The 22,739-nt window shown below is 48.0% G+C and overlaps 1 protein-coding gene across 1 annotated transcript; it reads right to left on the bottom strand.

The window, feature by feature from the left end:
* Positions 1-312: 312 nt before the first annotated feature.
* Positions 313-22,298, bottom strand: TYMP (thymidine phosphorylase). Its single transcript, XM_081880069.1, has 10 exons — positions 19,637-22,298; positions 12,923-13,090; positions 11,039-11,241; positions 10,732-10,830; positions 10,466-10,595; positions 9,084-9,202; positions 7,511-7,673; positions 6,559-6,789; positions 4,348-4,488; positions 313-694 (listed from the first exon to the last, which is right to left on the bottom strand). Exons 2-10 carry the CDS (start codon positions 13,038-13,040, stop codon positions 525-527), a joined length of 1,374 nt encoding a protein of 457 aa, XP_081736195.1. The 5' UTR covers positions 13,041-13,090; positions 19,637-22,298; the 3' UTR covers positions 313-524.
* Positions 22,299-22,739: the final 441 nt, after the last annotated feature.

Raw genomic sequence — 22,739 nt, 5'->3', positions numbered from 1 at the left:
TAGGCAGCCCTGCAGGAACTCTTCTGAAGGCTGGCGGCGGGAGAAGGGCTTTTCTTCCCACTGCCAGCCTTCAGAAGGCTGTTCTGAAGCCTGGCGGTGGGGAGAAAAGTCCTCCCCCCCCCCACCAGCCTTCAGAAGAGGTCCGGGGAAAGACTGTCCCCGGACCTGGTCTGAAGGCGGTCTCCCTAGGAACGCATTAATTGATTTTCAATGCATTCCTATGGGAAACCGTGCTTCGCAAGACGAAAAACTCGCAAGACGAAAAAACTTGCGGAACGAATTAATTTCGTCTTGCGAGGCACCACTGTACAAGTATTACTCAAATCCTGCCAAATCAAAACTCACATTCTCTCATCCTGCCATGGGTTCAGTAAAAAATAGAAGAAGCTCCCTATTAGAAGGCTGTAGGTGATTCAAGAGCTAAGTGCAGTGATCCTAACATGATCAGTCGCATGGCCCATCTCGTCCCGCATCCTGTGGACAGTTGACAGGGGGCTGACTTTGTTCAGCCCTCTTAAGTCCTGCTAATCTTTCTCTGGCCTGGCCCACTGGCCCTGCGGGAGAATAGTCCTTGCCACCTTTGAGCCAGGAACGAAGGGCTCAGAGTCTTCCAGGATCAATGCCTCCTGCAACTCACGCCGGCCAACGTCACCCAACTCTGGATTCTCATAATGGATCCGGATCCACGGATCCCCTGGAAGGGAGGGGAAAGAAGTAGTTGTAAGTTTGGGATGTAAGAATCAGGTGCAGTCGAACACAACATTGCTAGAGTAGACATGAAGGTTGTCTCAGTCCTCCAGCCGGAACTTCCTGCTTTCCAAGACTGAGACTAAATTTCCTACGTGTAACTTGAGATAGACACGGCCTCTCCTGATGTAGAAATGAAGCAGAACCACAGGCTGGCGACCATCTTGTCTCTCTTGTCTCTATCGATGCCATCTTAACAACAGCACTACTAAGATGCACCCTTGACTCCAGGCCAAGAGAAGAAAAGGGGGCTTTCTCCCATAAGGAGATAGTCACCACATTTAAACTATGTTCTAAGCTTTTAAGTCTGCCTTCTGGGAACCTTTATGTGAACAGATGATTACTTGAGAGTAAACATTTTATACTTTACAGAAGACTGCGTAGCATCTTATTTCAGGAGGGATTGAACGGGGGGAATACAGTGGTGCCTCGCAAGACAAAATTAATCCGTTCCGTGAGGCTCTTCGTATAGCGGTTTTTTCGTCTTGCGAAGCAAGCCCATTGACAGCTTAGCGGATTAGCGCTATTAGCGGTTTAGCGGCTTTTAGCGGATCATCTGATAAGCGGCTTATCAGCGGATCGGCTGTTTAGCGGCTTAGCGGCTTAGGGGAGAAAACCCGCAGGAACTCGCAATACATTTTCGTCTTGCAAGCCCATAGGGAAATTCGTTTTGCGAAGCGCCTCCAAAACGGAAAACCCTTTCGTCTAGCGGGTTTTCCGTCTTGCGAGGCGTTCGTCTTGCGGGGCACCACTGTACCAGGAAATATTTACAGAGACTCTAACAAGTCTGAGCAAGCTATCTGCTGTGCGTGTGGTTTTTAAAAAGGGGAATGTTAACTCTGCTGATTTTGTTGAACTTGTAGAGATAAGTTGGTGAAGGAATGGGTTTCCCAAACCCAAAACTGACTGTGCAGGCAGTTTGAAACTGCACCAAAATCCCTATTTTTCCTTAGCTAAAATGCTTTAACTTGAGCTCTTGAGCCGAAACCCAGCTGTATAAACAAGTGCTCAGAGCCCTCTCCTTTATCAGTTTGTGATGGCAAGGATGGCCTTGACTGTACCAGTAGAACAGAGAAGACACGTCTGTGCCTTATCTTATATCCTGACCACAAAAGACGCACAGACCTAGTCTGGGAACAGCACCAGAGGGTGTTCTTGGAGATGGTGACCTCTTGCTCCAAGATAAGAGTAGGAACAGGAATATCCTTTTATGGTCAGAAATACAGGATTATTACAGAGTAGGAACAGGAATATCCTTTTATGGTCAGAAATACAGAAATACCTTTTATGGTTAAGAATACCGGAGCAGGAACATATGTGATGTCAATCTGTGTATATAGGCTGATGTGGTTGGATTCCTGGGGAAGGAGGGAAGAGGGTGCCTGGAGAATATATATACTGCATGAAATCTCTCATTTCTTTGGACTTGCTGTGGACTGACTACGCGAGTGCCTTTCTGCTGCTCCGGAGAGCAGAAATAAAGAACTCTTTCTCTGAATCAACCCTCAGTGTCATTTGACTTCCTTCCTCCCATCCAGGAGCAACGCAGAGCCCACCAATTGGTAAAGTCTAATAAGGCTACATTGGGATAGGATATCTTAGACAATATATCCTCCCCCGCATCCCTAAACATTCCCACAGTAAGGACATAAGAAGAGCCTGCTGGATCAGGCCAATGGCCCACCCAGCCTAACATCCTGTTCTCACTGGGGCCAAACAGATGCCTCAAGCAGGATTCGAGCACAAGAGCAAATCTCCTATCCTGAGTCTTCCAGCAACGAGTGGCAGAGAATAGTGAATGTGGTTCTAATAGCATTGATATTCCTCTCCAAGGATTCGTCCAATCCTGTTTTAAAACCTTCTAGGTTGTTGCTTTTTGACTCGGCATCCTGGTCCTATGTGTTAGGATACCATTCTCCCATTGCTTGGGTCATGTGATTCTTATTTACATTCCACACTGCTGGAAGTCTGGGGATGGAAACTCAGATACAGAACTTCTGTTCTTTGTGCTTTTGTTCTCTGCTATTTGTTCTGACAGAGAAGACGTGTGTGAGAGACGCTGCTCACACCCGCCATATTTTGTTGTTTTGATTTCCTGTAAATAATAAAATTGTGACGCCACATATCTGCACAGCCTCGCTTTCTGCATATCTCTGCTAAAGCGTGGCTCACAGGTTCCATCTAGATGTGAGTCACAGATCCTGTACCGGAGGAGATGTACGGAAACTATGGCCAAGAAAGAAAAGGGAGGCTGATGTCACAAGAGCTGATCCTCTGCTTGCTGAGGCTCATGGGAGCTGTAGTTCAGCAACAACAAGCTCCACTCCCTTGATCTAGCTAATGTGGGTATGCTATAGATGTTTTGGACTACAAATCCCATCATCCATTTATCAGGAGCTCAGCCTACACTCAAGTAGGACCCTGACAGAGACACATGCCCAACTGGCATGTTCTCTCCCTCCTGGTTAATCGTTTGGGAGCTTCAAAAGCTTTCTTCAGCCCGAACATCACAGCGATCGATGCCAGCAGACTTCGGAGCTCAGCAACTCAGCATTTTGGCTAATCTACTTTATTTACATATAAACACACATGGAGCACTGCAAGATGGCTCCCTCTCTCTCTAGCATCAGACAGCAAAGAGAAAGAACAAAGGACAATAGTCCCACTTCACGGAACACAGTAACACAAACATCCTGTTTCCGTCACTTCCCACTCTGTGGAGTCAAAACATATACTGTCATGTGATAGACAACAATCCCATGACTGCAATCATGGAGCAGGAATTCTAACACCATGACCCCTATGCACACTGGCTAGGGCTGATGGAAGTTGTGATGCAAAACACTTGGAGGACACCCTATTGGCAGGGCTGGACCAAGAAACTCTGCTGTCTGAATCAAGATTGTGCCTCCCCTGTGTTGTAAGAAAAAAACTGCTACTTTTCCCTTATGGGGTACCCAAGAGCCCGTATAGAGTCCTTAAGTGGGTCCCCTATCGGAAGGAGAAAATAACAGAGGCCAATCAGAGAATATTGAAAAGCAACATGGTCCCCGACTCATTCCACTCAGAATAATGGTGCACACCCTGTAGCCCAAGACCACCCCCAAAATATCATGCATACATCTCAAAAGCTCTACAGCAGAAATCCTGTTTGCCAGGATATCTGTTAATGGTCACTGATTGCTTTACCTGGGCAGCTTGGCCATTCTTTTGTAATGGTTAATACTTTAGTTCCTGAGTCCAGGTCATAGGCTCACCTTATTCATACGCAAATATGCCCTTAAGACAGGTAAGCAAAAGACTTTCCCCATTTCCTTCCTCCTTGCAGAGAAATATTGAAGGTCAATTTGGGAGAGTCAAAATGGTTTGGGAGAGTCAAAATGACTTTAGGATTGCTCTCCTGTACTGTTTCAGACATGAGGTTTATATACTTATGTATGTGTTTGCCTTGTACATTTAGGAACATTTATTTTATATTTGGGACCTTAGAATTCTAATAACACCCGACTGCCTCATCCCATGTACGAGAGCAGACCAAACTAGAAGATGAACACTCTCTCTCACACACAAACACACACACACCCCACTTGAAGTTCTTACCTTTTTTCACTTTCTGCCCCACAGAGACCAGCACCTCAGCTCCCACTCTGTGATTTATCATTTGCCCCTTCTGGCTGCGGCCGCCTCCCAGACCATGTATTACCCGGGCAATGGGGAGGCCAAGGATCTGCTGAACTGTCCCTGTGGAGGAAAGTCAGGACGGCGGTTAGCATAGGGTTACCAGGCGTCCCCGTTTTATGGGGACAGTCCCCAGATTTGGCAATAAGTTCCCGAACAAATTCCGTCCCCGGATTTCATCTAATGTCCCCGGGAAACGCAACAGCGGCAGTCTCAGCAGCCCGGAGCAGCTGGCTCTGGCTGGCTTCAGGAGCTGCTCAGAAGTCCCCATATGATGGTGGTGAAGGGGCTCTCAGATGCAGCGTCAGGGCTGCCTCCACCTTCCCTGACGCCAGCAACTAAGCTGTGAAGGTAGGCTTCATGCTGCCTATCAGAGCAGCCTCCCAACTCCTACTCGCGTGCAAGCAGGAGCAGTGCAGGGAACTCTCAATTAGGCAATGGGAAGCCTCCCTTCCCAGCTGAGGAATCCCAGCCCCCTCCTGCTTGCACGAAAGTGGGAATGGGATTGGGGCTGCTCTGAAAGGCAGTGTGAAGCCTCCCTTCCCAGCTGAGGGATCCCCGCAACCCTCCTGCTTGCACAAAGGTAGGAATGGGATTGGGTTTGCTCTGATGGGAAGGGAGGCATCGCGCTGCCCGAGCCTTGCCACCACCACTCTCAGCCCTCCTTCTCCGCCTTCCATGGGTGACCCACCACGCACTGCTTCCCCACCACCACCAAAGGACCAACAACTTAGGGGCTGCTGAGGCTCATGGAGAAAGGAGATTGAAGCCTCGGAGGAAGGGGAAACATGGCGGTTGAGGTCACGGCGGCGGCCGTGCCTCTGCCACCGCATCGCTGCAACATCAACATCCCGAACATGTAGATTGATTGATTGATTGATTCATTGATTGTGTCCCCGGATCTATTGAAAAAAAATCTGGTAACCTTAGGTTAGCATGGAAGAAGGAGCGAGCTTGTTTTCTCCTGCTCTGAAAGGTGGGACCTGAACCGATGGCCTCAGATTCCAAGATAGGAGATCCCAACTGAACATTGGGAAGAACATTCTAAGAGTGAGAGCCATTTGACAGTGGATTCCTTACAGCAGGCTTCCTCAAACTCAGCCCTCCAGGTGCTTTGAGACGACAATTCCCATCATCCCTTACCACAGGTCCTGCTACCTAGGGATCATGGGAGTTGTAGGCCAACATATTCTGGAGGGCAGAGTTTGATGAAGCCTGACTTATGGTTAGTGGGCTCTCCTTCCTTGGAGGTTTTTAAGTAGAGGTTGGGTGACCAGTTGTGTGTGAACACATTACAGAACATCAATAATAAAAACATAATAAAAAGCATAATAAAATACAGCATAAAAATAAAACAATCATCAGAGAGCCAGTGTGGTGTAGTGGTTAAGAGCGGTAAACTCATAATCTGGTGAATCGGGTTCGCATCTCCGCACCTCCACATGCAGCTGCTGGGTGACCTTGGGCCAGTCACACTTCTTTGAAGTCTCTCAGCCCCACTCACCTCACAGAGTGTTTGTTGTGAGGGAGAAAGGGAAAGGAGAATGTTAGCCGCTTTGAGATTCCTTCCTTCCAAACTCTTCCACAATAGCAGTCCTCTCCCCCACACTTTCACAGGCCATAGATTATTTAAGAGCCATAGGCCTGGGTAAAGAGGAATGCTTTTGCCTGGTGCCTGACATGTAATGATGTAATGTAATGATGGCGCCAGGTGGGCCTCTCTGGGGAGAGCATTCTGTGAACGGGGAGCCACCACAGAAAAGGCCCTGCTCCCTTGTTTAATGGCTAAATACCCTAGTCAGAAAAGTTGAAGGAGGACCTATATCTGACTTTGTGTCAGGTGCTGGGCACTCAAGATGGAGGCCGTGCTTGTGCGTCTGAGAATATTTGATGTTATTGACGCCTGTCCTCTGCTCTTTGGGGCTGGGGGGGGGGAATAATATTTTTTTTCTTTGATTTCCCCCTCTAAAAACTAGGTGTGCCTTATGGAGCGAAAAATACGGTAACTTTTTAACAGTGCTGAGACTTTCTGTCTCACGCTCTCAGGCACTCACATGATATAAACAAACATTGTGCTACTTGCTGTAGCAGCACAGGTGGTTAAAAATCCTAACAGCACACCCTCATCCTTACCATCACGCCGAGCCACCAGTTCCTCCTGCGCCCAGGCTTGGCCCAGCACCCGTGATCGCTCTTCCTGACCCCCGGCACATAGGGCATGGGCCACATTGGCTTCCACCCCTTGCGCTTCCAGCATGGCCTGGAAAGTCCTCAGGGCAGAGCCGTTGTCCAGGGCTTTGGCAATGCGGGCAGTGCCTTGGGAAACAGAACTGGCTCTCCCACACTGCCACAGTAAGGTTCCTCCTGGAGAGATGGAAGAAAAATGGTGGTCCATGGAGAGAGAGCGGCTTCCTTTCCCCAGCCCCAACTCACACCCTCATGCCCTCCTCATAAGAAAAGGGAAAAGTTGACAGCTACGGAAGCATCATGCCTTCGCTTGCTCCTGGCTGATTTGTTATTTGCTGGTGCCTGTGGAGACTCTTGAGAGTCCCGTGGACTGCAAGAAGATCAAACCTCTCCATTCTGAAGGAAATCAGCCCTGAGTGCTCACTGGAAGGACAGATCCTGAAGCTGAGACTCCAATACTTTGACCACCTCATGAGAAGAGAAGACTCCCTGGAAAAGACCCTGATGTTGGGAAAGATGGAGGGCACAAGGGGACGACAGAGGACGAGATGGTTGGACAGTGTTCTCGAAGAGACCAGCATAAGTTTGAGCAAACTGCAGGAGGCAGTGGAAGACAGGAGTGCCTGGCGTGCTCTGGTCCAGGGGGTCACAAAGAAACGGACACGACTAAACGACTCAACAACAACAACAGAATAGAAGAAGCTGTTGTACGAGAGTTTTACTGCATGGCTGAGATTCCTTCCAGATTGGCGCAATGGAAGTGGACTGGACGCCACAACAGGTCCGCTGTTCACAGCCTTGATGGACATTCAACAGAAAACCTCCCTCTCTCCCTCCCAACACAATATAGTGAAACGTTTTATAATGCCACTCAGGTGCCCCCCCCCCCAGTGCAGACCTAGCGTGGTCACCAGCTCACGGAGATCCCCAGGTCCTTGTCCGTCCAAGCACTCCAAGGATTCAAGCACCTCCAAGGAGTGACCCACTCGAGACCCCAAAGGCCCGTCCATCTTGCTGAGCACCGCCGATGTGCATATCCCTAGCTGGGTCCCAACACACACCTTTGAGAGAGAGAATGAATGAATGAGACCGGAACATGGTAAAGGAAAAAGTGTTCTATGATTTGCACCCAGGAAAGAAAGCACTGCTCCCTCTTTAGATAAAGAAAAGACATCCCTAAAATTTTTAAACTCCTTTGCACTAATGGGAAGTTAACGCAGACACGACCGCCCGGAATTATTCTTTTGCTTCTATGAAAATGTTGTCTCTTCTCAATGGGCTGCCAGGGGAGAATGTGGCACAAACAAAGGTGTCCCTGGATGCCACTTATGCCAAACCTCCCCTCAGCAAGAGGCATTTTCTGTCTGCCTTCCCTCTGTGGGATTATTATTATTATTATTACATATAATTTTTATTAATTTCGTTTTTAACACAATATTTCCAACACTATAATAGCAAATAAAATTACTCTTTGCTCTGCCGAGCTTGTCACTTCCCTCCATCCCTTCAACTGGTTTTTTGTTTTCAAGACTTTATAAAGATAAAGGTAAAGGTCCAGTTGTGGCTGACTCTGGGGTTGCGGGACTCATCTCGCTTTACTGGCCGAGGGAGCTGGCGTGCAGCTTCCGGGTCATGTGGCCAGCATGACTAAGCCAATTCTGGCAAAACCAGAGCAGGGCACGGAAACTCCATTTACCTTCCCGCTGGAGCGGTACCTATTTATCTACTTCCACTTTGACCTGCTTTGGAACTGCTAGGTTGGCAGGAGCAGGGACCCAACAATGGGAGCTCACCCCATCACAGGGATTCGAACCACCGACCTTCTGATTGGCAAGCCCTAGGCCCTGTGGTTTAACCCACAGTGCCATCCGCGTCCCTCCATCCCTTCAACTGGTTTTTTTGTTTTCAATACTTTATATCGCACTTTAAAACCTCCACTTATGACTTTTATGTCCTTATAGTCAACGCTGTCTCTTTGATCTAGAAAGTTATAAAATGTTTTGAATTTCATTTCAGGATTTATTTCAATCCCGCTAGTGTCTTCCCATTTTTGCAATAATTATTCATATACCCAATAAATTTACTCCAGTCTCTTTGAAACTTTTGGTCGCATTGGTTCCGGATTCCACCGGTCAACTTTGCTAATTCTGCATAGTCCATCATCTTTGTCTGCCACTGGAAGGATTTAAGGAGAACATTCGGTCTCCAAATCCCCATCCCAAGAAGCAGAACAGAAGGAGGGCTTCCTGGATCAGGCCATTTAGACCAGCATCCTGTTGGTGTTCTTCTCACCAGATGCCTGTGGCAAGTCCACAAGCAGGATTCAAGAGCAACTGGGATTCAGAATCACTGCTGCCCCCGACTATGGCGGCAGGGCAGAGCTGCCCTGGCTGGTAGCCCCCCAATAGCCCTCTCCTCCATGAAGGAGCTGAAAGCCCCCAGAAGCCAGTGGCCCTTCTCTGAGGACTCACCAGGCTCTCAGCCAGCTGCTGGGCGCTCTCCAGGGTGGGGTAAAGGGCTGCGCTGCCAAACTTCACATCCAGAACCAGGGCAGAGATGTTCTCCACAGCCTTCTTGCTCAGGATGGAGCCTGTGAGGCAAAAGAGAGGCAAGGGGCTGTCAGGAATGCAGGTATATCCGCAGGTCAGGAAGAGGACTCGAGACATGAAGTGCTATCGGCTTTTATTCACAGAAAAAACGGAAATGACTGGCAGAATCCGAGACCAGGGAGAAGAGTTGGTGGAAGAAGATTGGAAGAAATTTAAGATCTATTTACAGAAACATTGTAAAATTTTTGAATGTTGATGACGCTGAAATGAAATGAAGTGGTTCTAGTAATAAGGTAAAATAAGAATATGCAAGAATGGATTGATATTAGACGAAAATTTGAAGCTATAATATGTGAGGATAAATAATTAAGGATCAATTAAGAGGGTATGAATTTGCTGACCCAACTTTTAAATGGAATACAAAAAAGGGAGGTGTGAGGAAGTCAGGAAAATAAGTAAATGAACGGTGAGAAATTAAAAAGAGGGATTTTTATTTTTTATTTTTTATTTTCCTTTTTATGTTTAAATTTTTGTATTCTTGTATTCTTGTATTTTTGCGTTTTTGTATTTTTCTTGTGTTTTTCGTTCATTGTCTTGAAATCTTTTTCTTGTTAAAAAACTTAATAAAATATTATTTTAAAAAAAATATTCACAGAAAAAAAACTAAGCCAGTGTTTCCCAAAGTGGGCAATACTGTCTCCTGGGGGGAGGGGGCGACGGCGCTGGAACAATCCAGGGGGCGGTAGTAGCCTTGGGTGCAATTGGGGGGTACACGCTAGACAAAGTAATGAATTCTTCAATTATGAAGAATAATGAAGTCAGTTATGCTACAGGCACATAACTGCTGCTATCAGGATGATTGGTGGGTGCTAGAAGAGATAACAGCCCGGGACTCCAGCCAGCTTTACAGGATTTATTAAGTCCATTATACTATTTACAATACGGAGCTCTTAAAAGCATTTCCTACTCATTTGGTGTCAGTTGCCGAGACTGGCCCCTCCTTTCTTCCTCTCCAGCATAACAGCTTCCTGAAACCTCTCCTCTTCCTTCCTCCCTTATGTAAAGAGCGAAGCTTTGGAAGTTGCCCCTCCCTCCCTGATTCATTGTTTCCTGACAGCCCCTCCTCATCTTCCCTCTCTGACGAGGTGCAGCTACTCATTATCGGAGGCTGCTCTCTATATTTCCCAAGCGTTTCCCCCTTCTCAGCCCACAGTTCCCTGACAGCTGCCTGATTGGAAGAAGCCCATACATAGCCAGGGCCTCAGCACCCGGAATTTCTCCTGCAACTGGATCTCACCCCGTACCTGTGATGAGGGGCAAGCTGTCCACTGTGGCTGTTACATCTCTCAGGGCATAGAGGACCTTGTCTGCTGGGACCAGCTCTGAACTCTGCTCCACAATGCAGCAACCAACCTGTTCCAGAATCTGCTTCATCTGCAAGAGAACAAGTCCTGGGCTGTCTGCATGGGCCTCTCGTCATCAGAGTTCTCGGCCGACAGAAACAGACAGCCACATACCCTCAACACATACCGCAAAAGCCCCTTTGTCTCCACAACCTGGGACACCTCACCTGTTCTGGGCTCTGGGAGACCATGAAGCCAGGTATGGACTCCAGCTTGTCCAGCGTGCCTCCGGTGTGGCCCAGACCTCGGCCACTGATCATGGGCACCTGTTGAAAGGAAAGGAGGAAAGTCTGGGTTGTCATAGGTTATGAGCAGCATAGGAAGTTGGGTAGGGGGGAAGGTGTTTCTTTAAGAAGCTCAGAGGAGTCTGCTGAATGGCTGACCTAGTTCAGCATCGTGGCTTGAGAACGGGCTGTGGGCCTCTTTCATTTTTGCCCGGGAACCAGAGAGGTTGGAAGAACCTTCTCAACTCACCTTACAGCCACAGGCAGCCAAGGCTGGTGCCAGAGGCAGGCTGACTTTGTCGCCCACTCCCCCAGTGGAGTGCTTGTCCACCAGGAGCCCTTGCCATTTCTCCGGCCACTCAAGGACCCTCCCTGATGTAGCCATTGCCTGCGTCAGCACCAGAGTCTCGTCAGGCTCCATGCCCTGTAGTCGGATGGCCATCAGCATCGCTCCTAGAAGACAACAGGTGATGAGGGTGAGGTGCTTAAGCCAGAGAGATATTCTAAGAGGGGCTAGCACAAGCCACAGACATGGCCTGGCATGTCACACATGCTGGATTTGGTTCAGTCAGCAGGTTGTGCAGGTTTTTGTATTGTTTTAAGAACCAGCCCATATTGTGGAACCTTGACCATTCTGATTCTGAGAACAGCGAAGTGTTGGGTCACTTTGTTGTTGTTCTTTAGTCGTTTAGTCGTGTCCGACTCTTCGTGACCCCCTGGACCAGAGCACGCCAGGCCCTCCTGTCTTCCACTGCCTCCTGCAGTTTGGTCAAACTCATGCTGGTAGCTTCGAGAACCCTGTCCAACCATCTCGTCCTCTGTCGTCCCCTTCTCCTTGGGCCCTCCAAAGACATCAGGGTCTTTTCCAGGGAGTCTTCTCTTCTCATGAGGTGGCCAAAGTCTTGGAGCCTCAGCTTCAGGATCTGTCCTTCCAGTGAGCACTCAGGGTTGATTTCCTTCAGAATGGAGAGGTTTGATCTTCTTGCAGTCCATGGGACTCTCAAGATTCTCCTCCAGCACCAGAATTCAAAAGCATCAATTCTTTTGATCACTAGCAAGGTGATTATTCTAGGCCACAAGAGAGTCTTCTGTTGTGGCTGCTCACCCAAAGCTCTATTTGTAAAGACATGGCTAAAAAGAGATATTTGTACAGATATGATTGCACAAGTTTTAGGTAGTTTCCCCCTTTTTTTAGTTTTAAAGAAATCATTGGATATTCTACTTACAACTATATAATAAGGAAACGCATGCAAGATTTCAGGAGAATGCTATCCAGCTGCTCAAGATGAAATCAACCAGCTCTTGGTTTCCATAATTCCTTTGATTACTTATTTCCTTGGTGGACAGAGTGCCTGAAGAACTATGGATGGAGGCTCGCAACATTATACAGGAGGCAGCAACGAAAACCATCCCCATGAAAAGGAAATGCAAGAAAGCAAAGTGGCTGTCCAATGAGGCCTTACAAATAGCGGGGGAGAGAAGGCAAGCAAAATGCAAGGGAGGTAAGAAGAGAAGAAGAAGAGTTTGGATTTGATATCCCGCCTTTCACTCCCTTTAAGGAGTCTCAAAGCGGCTAACATTCTCCTTTCCCTTCCTCCCCCACAACAAACACTCTGTGAGGTGAGTGGGGCTGAGAGACTTCAGAGAAGCATGACTGGCCCAAGGTCACCCAGCAGCTGCATGTGGAGGAGCGGAGACGCGAACCCGGTTCCCCAGATTACGAGGCTACCGCTCTTAATCACTACACCACACTGGCTCTCAACCATAGTGAAACCATAGTGAAAGATACAGGAAATTGAATGCAGATTTCCAAAAAATAGCAAGGAGAGACAAGAATGCAGGACCAGTGGTTGTGTTTTCTGCTGCAGGAATGTCAGTCTGCTTCCACGAGGGCCTCCTTGTAAGTTAAGCAAACCCTATGAAGGCATCCTAAGTCTTCAGTGCTTCCTCATTTGAACCCTGTAGCATTATTCTTGGAGAGCAGTAAAAATAAGTTCTGGCTAAATCCCTACATAGGAAGTCATGGGAATGGTTGCCTTGGCTGTGCCTGTTTTCAGAGTTTCCTCCTCATTCTTGAATGCATCCTCCTCTTTTCCCCACCCCCCTGATTCCCCAGCCCCAGAACCTTCCTTACCAATTTGCCCTTCCTGCAAGGCCTTCCTGGACACAGCCTGGACAAAGTAGATGATCTCCTCCTGCTGCAGCTTCTCCCTATCCCGCTTCTTCCGGATTATTTCTGGGATGCTGAGCATGCTGCCAGAATTGGGGGCTCCAGAGCCGGAGCTGGTGGTGCGTCCAGAAACTGCAGGGGTATCTGCAATGGCATATGCAATTCAGTGGAAACAAGTGTAAAGCGAGGATTTTAAAAATCTTAATTTCACAAATATGCTTGTGGGTCCCGAACTAGAATTGGTGGACCAGGAACGAGACCTTGGGATTTACTTTTTCTTTTTCTTTTTAACTATCAATTCTTTATTGATTAAAAGATTTGCATGTCTATACAAACATTATGTACTATCTCTTAACAGGTAAAAAAAAGAATATTACCGTATTTTTCGCCCTATAGGACGCACTTTTTCCCCTCCAAAAATGAAGGGGAAATGCGTGTGCGTCCTATGGGGCGAATGCAGGCTTTCGCTGAAGCCTGGAGAGCGAGAGGGCTCTTCTCCCCGCTGCCTGCCCCGCAAGCTCCGGGGACAGCTGGGAGGCGCAGCGACTCCTCCCTCTGTCCCCGGACCTGGTCTGCAGGCGGGCGGCGAGGAGAAGAGCGCTTCTCCCCGCTGCTGGCCCCACAAGCGCCTGCGGGGGAAATAATTTCTTTTTTCTTTATTTTCCCCCCAAAAAAACTTGGTGCGTCCTATGGGCCGGTGCGTCCTATGGGGCGAAAAATACGGTATATAAAATAGAAAATTTATAAAGAAATAAAGAAGTAACAAAGATAAGAAACAAAGAAATCAATTTTTTTAAAAAGAGACAAAGTTATTTACATAGTAAAAGTACAATCCTTTCCATCCTTCTCATTATACTGTTTGATATAACATTCTTTTTTCCACAGGTTTACATTGTATAATATCATTTCTTTCTGCTTTGTATACGTTCCTTTGATCTTTTTCTTTACAAATATCACTCAATTTCTGCTAATATGGAGTTATTTGTACAATAAAGTTTTACATAATTCTTAAATATTATCCATTCTCTAGTTGTTTTTTGTTTTCATATTCCTGTAACTGATCCCGTCAGTTTTGCTATTTGCAGATATTCTAACATGAGACCTTAGGCTTTCATTTAATTTATATATATTTTTTATGCATTCTTTCCTGTCAGGGACTCAAGGTGGTTGTAGTGAATAGCTCAATGAAGACATTTTTCCATTGTGTGGCAGCAAATTCCATGCTAGGGATTATTAGGAAAGGAATTGAAAATCTCAGTGCCATTCTTCAAATCTATGGTGCAACCACATTGGGAGGACTGTGTCCAGTTCTGGTTGCCTTGGGTCAAAAAGGATATTGTAGACCCTGATAGAAGTCCTTATACTGGACGTGCCCTGCAAGGATTCATAGAATCATAGAGCTGGAAATTACTCCCAATGGTGATCTAGTCCAACCCCCTGCAACGCAGGAATCCCAACTAAAGAATCCCGGATAGAGGGCCACCCAACCTCCCGATGGAGACCATTCCATGGTTGAACAGCTCTTACCGTCAGAAAGTTCTTCCTGACATTTAGTCGGAATCTCCTTTCTTGTCACTTGAAGTCATTGGTTTGAGTCCTACCCTCCAGAACAGGAGAAAAAAGTATGCTCCATCTTCCATGGGACAGCCATGCAGATATTTGAAGATGGCTCTCATATCGCCCCTCTATTTCCCTTTTCCAAGCTAAACCTAAGTTCTTGCCAGTGGCATAGCTGGGTTTTTGCTGCCCAGGGCAGCCACTGAGCTAGACTGGTGACTGGGAGTGGCAGCCGAGACCACATAACACCGGTCTTGAAAGATCTACATTGGCTCCTAGTACGTTTCCGAGCACAAGTCAAAGTGTTGGTGCTGACCTTGAAAGCCCTAAACGGCCTCGGCCCAGTATTCCTGAAGGAACGTCTCTACCCCCATCGTTCAGCCCAGACACTGAGGTCCAGCTCCGAGGGCCTTCTGGTGGTTCCCTCATTGTGAGAAGCAAAGCTACAGGGAACCAGGCAGAGGGCCTTCTCGGTAGTGGCGCCCGCCCTTTGGCACGCCCTCCCATCAGATGTCAAAGCGATAAACAACTACCTGACATTCAGAAGACATCTGAAGGCAGCCCTGTTCAGGGAAGTTTTTAATGTGTGACATGTTAATGTATTTTTCATCTTTGTTGGAAGCCGCCCAGAGTGGCTGGGGAGACCCAGCTAGATGGGCAGGGTACAAATAATAAATTATTATATTATTATTATGAGCTTGCTGCCCCTCTCGCTGTTCCTCATCCAGGAGCCCCAACAGTCCTCTCACAGTCCTCTCCTCTGCTTGTTCTTATTACCATTTAAAAATATAAAAATACAAAATACCAACAAGTTCTCTCCACCAGCAGCTTTTGTGCAGCTGTGAGAGCCAGTGTGGTGTAGTGGTTAAGAGCGGTGGACTCGTAATTTGGTGAACCGGGTTCACTTCCCTGCTCCTCCACCTGCAGCTGCTGGGTGACCCTGGGCCAGTCACACTTCTCTGAAGTCTCTCAGCCCCACTCACCTCACAGAGTGTTTGTTGTGGGGGAGGAAGGGAAAGGAGAACGTTAGCCACTTTGAGACTCCTTCGGGTAGTGATAAAGCGGGATATCAAATCCAAACTCTTCTTCTTCTTCTGAAGCCTGGCTTCCACTCATGACTTCCCCTCTCCCCCCCCCCCCAGGAGATGGAACCACCCACTTTGTGAGCCACTAATCTAGGGATTTTACACTATTCAGAGGTTACGAGGAGGAGAAGTTAGTCTTTGGGATGACTAATTTCTTATAAAACCTCTTTTCTGTTGTTCTGTTGTCTCTTCCTGAAAGTTCCTGCTTGTTTCTTATTATGTTTACTCTGCTTTGAGGAGTGGAAAGAGTATAAACCTAGTGAATAATGACTAACTGGTCCCCTTGTCTGTTTCCTGAGTTTAACTCCAGTAGATTCTATAGTGTGTGTGTGTGTGTGTGTGTGTGTGTGTGTGTGTAAAATCTGGTGACAGCAGCAGCGGTGGGAGTTTAAATGAGGGGGAGAACCATATTTGCCACCTTGAGCCCCTTGGAGTAAAAAAAAGTGATTGTGGCGTTCGTACGGAGCCCCCGGTCGTCTCACAGGCTATTGACCCGTACGCCACTAATCCGCTGCCACCAACCAGGTCCTCCCTGGTAAAATCACTTCAGTCTCAGTCAACTTTTCAATTAATAAGGAAGAGTGTATTTTATTTCAGACATAAAACAAAACTATTACAGCATTCCAAACGGTGTTCCTCTTTACTTTCTTAGTCTTATGTTCCTCTCTCTATCTCTGCTACCTCCCCACACTCAAGGACCAACTGCCCTAACTGTCTCTCTATTACCAACTGCCTTTCCCAACCAGCCAACCCATGAAACCCAACCAACTACCCACCCACAACCCACAACGAACTAACTGCCAGAACTAGTTTTATAGACCCACTGACTCCACCCCCCTGGGTCCTGTCTGTGCAACCTATTTAACTATTCCCCCTCTAGCACTCTCTCTTATATGTTAACGTCACAGTGATGTCCTAAGAAAATTGGCGTTGGCTTTTACAGTCCAAAAGGGACATGGGTGGCGCTGTGGGTTATACCACAGAGCCTAGGACTTGCCGATCAGAAGGTCGGTGGTTTGAATCCCCGCGATGACGGGGTGAGCTCCCGTTGCTCGGTCCCTGCTCCTGCCAACCTAGCAGTTCGAAGGCACGTCAAAGTGCAAGTAGATAAATAGGTACCACTCCAGCAGGAAGGTAAACAGTGTTTCTGTGCACTGCTCTGGTTCGCCAGAAGCGGCTTAGTCATGCTGGCTACATGACCAGCTGTATGCCGGCTCCCTCAGCCTGTAAGCGAGATGAGCGCCATAACTCCAGAGTCGGCCATGACTGGATCTAATGGTCAGGGGTCCCTTTACTCTTTACTTTTAAGCTACTGAAGGTAATGGGGCCCTTTCTATGTCCAGCTGTCCTATGTCAACAACAAATTATCACTGTTTTTTGTGTTGAATATATGCTATATGGTCATTTATGGACCTAATAGGTATCTAAAGCCATTTGCACATATTGCACATGCAACCAGTCCATGCAGAATGTGGGCACCCTATATATAGAAAGGAGCAAACCAGGGATATTTTAGGGAGCAAGTGAGCAGGCGGGGCCCATGACTTACATCATAGGAGCCTACACAACACAAAACACTGTTGCTGTAGGTAGGTTTTATTTTATTTTTATTTTTTATCTTATATTTTGGAAATGTACATCCAGGTTTAAATTTTTGGGGGGCCCCCAAGAGAGTGGGACCCTAAGCTAGAGCTTGTTTAGCTTATACATAAATCCAGCACTGATGCACACTGTTATTTAACATGGATAGCAATTTTCTTCCTTGTCCTCACAAACAGTAATTCTTCCTTGTCCACACGACATTCTCCTCCAAATCACTGCCTTCCCAGGCTTTTCCTGACCACTTGACCCCTTCGATCAGTGGAACTGGCCCTGTCACAGGTGCTACATAATACCTGTCAGGGAACTGCCATCGGCTCAGGGGCGAGAGGGGGAAAGCCGGATGGATTACAGAGAGCCCCCAAAGATCGTGGGAAGCAGCTCCTCCTCAGCGGAGGAGTGTAACCACGCCTCCAGTGGAGAGGAGCTTCAGGACTCGGAGGAGGCGAGACGGTGCCAGGACACCTTGCCTGGGCAAAGCGGGGAGGAGAGAGGTCCTCCATTACCCACGCCCTCCTTGCGCAGTAAGCTTTCGCGCCGGGAGGGGAGGTGCAGACTGGGCATCAAGAAACTGCTTTGCTGAGGAAGGTTTAAGGACCGTCCACTCACGGATTCTGCCAGTGAATGAGCGAGCCACGGAATAGTGGCGCTCTGCATGGTGAAGGGTTTTTGGCACCAATAACGAGGCTTTACAGCCAACCAGGGAGGCATTTGCCTGATTGCTCTCGAGTAACCACCTGATATCCTTACAATACCCATGCTGCATTTTTAAGAAAATGATATATTTTAGTGTAGCAGCACCTAAGCTCGAACTCCCTACCATCAAGCAGCCGCTTTTGCCGTACATTTTGCTATGCCTGCTAAAACCATTTTTGCTTACACAAGTCTACCCAAGCATGTGGAACACGAATGAGTTTTCAGTTTATTGCTGGTTTCCTTTTTTTCTGAATATTTTGAAGAGTTGCTTTCTGGATTCTTCCTGACAATGTTTTTATTCCACTCTCTTTGTAAACTGCTTTGAGGGTTTGTTTTTTTAAACAATCAGGCAGTGCATAGATGTTATGGAATAAATAAATCCCTTGGGGGTGTGCTGGAGGTATAAATAACTATCAGACTTTGAAAAGCTGGTATCACTGGACCAAGTTCATCAGTTTTGTTGAATTAATTAAACTAAAGTTCTAATTGGATGTTCTAACAGATGTGCAACTAATTGTTACCGATTCGAATTTTATTGTGTTACCTTCCTTGGTTGGTAGTGGAAACTATTATTCTGGATAATGCTTTTTTACAGGGTAGAGGGCACTGAACATGAGTTTGTGGAGCCAAGAGGAGGAAGTGGCCACAAATGTTTTGGGAGCCACTGATCTAGCACACCCTAGAGCAGGCATGTCAAACTCCCTAAAGCAGGGCACAGCAAACTTTTTCAGCAGGGGGCCGGTCCACTGTCCCTCAGACATGGTGGGGGACCGGACTATATTTTTTTGGGGGGGGAGAATGAATTCCTATGCCCCACAAATAACCCAGAGTTGCATTTTAAATAAAAGGACACATTCTACTCATGTAAAAACACACTGATTCCCGGACCATCCACAGGCCGGATTTAGAAGGCTATTGGGCTGAATCCGGCCCCTGGGCCTTAGTTTGCTTGCCCATGCCCTAAAGACCATGATCTACTCCTAGTATAAAACAACTTGCAGTGGTACTGGATGGAGGAGGAAACCAAAGTTGTTCACCTTTTTTAGGGGCGCTGTGGGTTAAACCACAAAGCCAAGGGCTTGCTGATCAGAAGGTTGGCGGTTTAAATCCCCGCGATGGGGTGAGCTCCCATTGCTCGGTCCCTGCTCCTGCCAACCTAGCAGTTCAAAAGCACGTCAAAGTGCAAGTAGATAAATAGGTATCGCTGCGACAGGAATGTAAATGGCGTTTCCGTGCGCTGCTCTGGTTCACCAGAAGCGGCTTAGTCCTGCTGGCCGCATGACCCGGAAGCTGTACGCCGGCTCCCTCGGCCAGTAAAGCAAGATGAGCGCCATAACCCCAGAGTCAGCCACAACTGGACCTAGTGGTCAGGGGTCCCTTTACCTTTACCTTTAAAGCTGTTGAGCTTTTTTGGGGGGGTGACAAAGTTGTCTAGCTTTTTTAGGCGCAAAACCAACACAGACAAAAACAGGCGAATGCAGCAATACAGGAAACTAAACTAGCAATAACGACCACCCATTTCACATAACAGACAGGCAGAGCAAGGACAGAGGTGTGGCGGAGACTTTAAACACAATGCTTTTTCCAACAAGCAATCAGAAGGGAGCCAGCGGTGGGAAGGGAGCCCGCAATCGACAGCGATCACTCAGAGATCAACCAGTAGATCACGATCGACCTCTTGGATACCCCCAGGGATAAAGTTCCAGGCACTGAGGATACAATGCTTCTCTAAAGTACTCACCAACAAGGGCAGAGTTGCCACTGAAGCCCAATCCAAGCCCAGCGTGGTCAAGCACAGAGAATCTGTCCAGGTCCAAACAGAGATGAAGCCAGAGACAACCGTCCAAGACCTAGAACCTGGGGAATTCAGGTAAAAGTGCCTGGGCGCCTACATTCAGTAGCATTTCCAAGAATTAGAAGTCTCGAAAGGCAGACCATATATCTTCTGTCATCCTGAACCACACCCTGGCCACAAGTTCTGGCAGGGATTCCTTCCTCGTGAGTATCTCTCTTATGCAGAACCCTGGGTCTGTTGGCACACCCTTCAGCGCCAACCTGAAGCTTCTGGCACCCTCTCAAGGACTGGGTGGTGGGGACTCAACCTTCTCCACCTCCAAAGGTTCTTCACCAGATGTCAGCCCAGAGGGCTCCACAGCTCTCAATTCAGAGGGCCCTGCTTCCTCCTCAAGGCTGTTGACCTACTGTCATCCTCTGAGGTTTCCAGGCCTGGTACCCATTCAGGACTAGGCACACAGCCTAGAATCATAGAGCTGTAGAGTCAAAAGGGACTTCCAAGGACCATCTAGCAATGCAGGAATCACAGATGAAGCATCGCTGGTGGCGGGTCATTTGACCTCTGTTTAGAACACCCCCAATGAAGGCAAGTCCATCACCTTCTGAAAGAGTCCGTTCCCCTGCCAGGACATGGAGATGACGGCTCTTGAACAGATTGCTCTTTGCACTTGATCCCACCTACTTGTTCAAGCAACAAGCTGCTCGTTCCACACGCAGCCAAGGCAGGTCAGTGACTTGTGGCTGGCTCTGCGCCAAGCTTGTCCACTCAGCCGCAGGTTCTCCCCTTGCACCGCAAAATGCTAAAGTCCGAACAGAATGAGATTCGAGGCCCAAACAAGATTTGGGACCAGAAATGGGAGTAGAAAGGTGTGTCTTAAGAGTTTTTCTTGTTAGGTATATTCACAACAGACATCCCAAAGGATAATAAAAGAGTCTTTCCATATGCAATAATGGCTGCCAGGATTGTATTCTAAAAGTCAGATAGTTGTTTATTTCCTTGACATCTGATGGGAGGGCATTCCACAGGGAGGGAGCCACCACCGAGAAGGCCCTCTGCCTGGTTCCCTGTAACCTCACATCTCACAGGGAGGGAACCGCCAGAAGAGCCTCGGCGCTGGACCTCAGTGTCTGGGATGGAAGTTGGGGGTGGAGATGCTTCTTCAGGTCTACTGGGCCGAGGCCCGTTAGGGCTTTAAAGGTCAGTACCAGCACTTTGAATGAGTGTTACTGTTGTGCTTGGACCCTGCTTGTGGGTTTACCCCAGGCCTCTAGGTTGTCACTGTGGACACAGGATGCTGAACTAGATGATGGTCCATTGGCCTGATCCAGCAAGCTCTTCTCAGAACGATGAGGGCAAATTCTCCCAGAGGCTAATCCCAGCCTCTGAGTGCTGAGTGCTCACTGGAAGGACAGATCCTGAAGCTGAGGCTCCAAGACTTTGGCCACCTCATGAGAAGAGAAGACTCACTGGAAAAGACCCTGATGTTGGGAGAGATGGAGGGCACAAGGAGAAGGGGACGACAGAGGACAAGATGGTGGGACAGTGTTCTCGAAGAGACCAGCATGAGTTTGACCAAATTGCGGGAGGCAATGGAAGACAGGAGTGCCTGGCATGCTCTGGTCCATGGGGTCACGAAGAGTCGGACACAATTCAATGACTAAACAACAACAATCCCAGCTATTGCAAGCCCTCTGTGAGATAACAGCTCATTTGGGGAGGTCACAAAGTTCAACAGAAGGAGTGGGTGTTGCTTTAAGTCTGCAGCAGCCCTAAGTGCGCTGCCCACCAGGACCTTCTGGGGCCCATTGTAGCTCTCTCAGCCTCTCTGAGCCCCAGATTCCCTCTCCCACAAGCTGGTCATCAACCCGGAAAGAAGGTTGCAAGTTGGTCTGCTTGCAAAGTGGAAAAGCCAATGGTTTCTCTTGCAGCACCGACCCCCCGAGAGTGCCTTCGTTCCGTCCTGTCACTTACAAAGCAAAGGTCATCTGTGGCCAGGAGTCCACCTCTTGCTTTCTCCTTTTCTCATTGGCTCCCAGGAGGTTGGGCTGTCGATTAACCTGCCACAATCAATTATTGCACTGGTCTTGGCTATCGTTGCTCAATCATTTCATGAGAGGAGAAAATGAATGTCTGGGGAGCCCTGTGGACAACTCTGCAATTCTATGATTGTAAGATAGAGCAGGGACGCGGGTGGGTTGTCCTCTCGGTCAGGACAGAGAAGTGCGATTACCTAACAGGGAAAACCAGGGACATGTCAATATTCCTATTGTATCACTTGATGGGTGTGAGGTGGAGGTCAAGGGAGAGATGGGCGCAAACCTGATGATCAGGTTTCTGCCGGAAACCCCCTCCCATAATGTTACATAACCATGATGTATTTGTGATGTATGCATGATGCTTCACTAAGGGTGTTATGGGTATAAGAGGAAACTTATAAAAGTGGGAGCCATCCTTTGTTTGAGGCTTCTTCCTGCTTCTTCCATGAGGTGGGTAGAAGACCCACCTGCTTGGGCCGGCCTTTGACCTGCCCTCGGCCAAAAGAAAAGAGGCTGACTCTTTTGCTGTTCTTCCTTCCAGGATCACCCACCCACCCTCCCTCAAATTAATAATTTCTTGCCTCCATAATTTCATCCTAGGTCAGCGGTCTTCAAATTAATGATTCTTTCCTTACGGGCTAATATTTTGTGTTTCAGGTCAGCGGGCTGCTGTGGTCGTAAGATGGTTGCTGTATTCAGAACCAGGAAGGAATTTCCCCTGCATTGGCAGGTTTCGCCTTCCCCATAGCATTTCGTCACAACCTTGCCGGTTTTAGGCTTTGGCAAGGTATCCTTTAGTCTAGCATCAAGTCGGGGGTGGTGCATTCATGCTCCCTCCCCATGCGGTGGCGTTTGCAGGGCCCATTAAAGGGCAAAACCCGCGAGTCCCTGGCCCTAGAGCAGCGGTGGAAGGGCATGCTGTGTAAGTTTGCGCTTTGCAGTCCCCTCTCACTGGGCCTCATCAGCCTGCATATCCTCAGCCAGGCGGGCTGAGAGGGTTGCCTGCCAAGGCC

Source organism: Podarcis erhardii (assembly GCF_964252035.2).
Source record: "Podarcis erhardii genome assembly, chromosome: 10".
Taxonomy (NCBI): domain Eukaryota; kingdom Metazoa; phylum Chordata; class Lepidosauria; order Squamata; family Lacertidae; genus Podarcis; species Podarcis erhardii.
The sequence above is the reverse complement of the archived record's forward strand: the minus strand, read 5'-3'. Positions and strand labels throughout refer to the sequence as shown.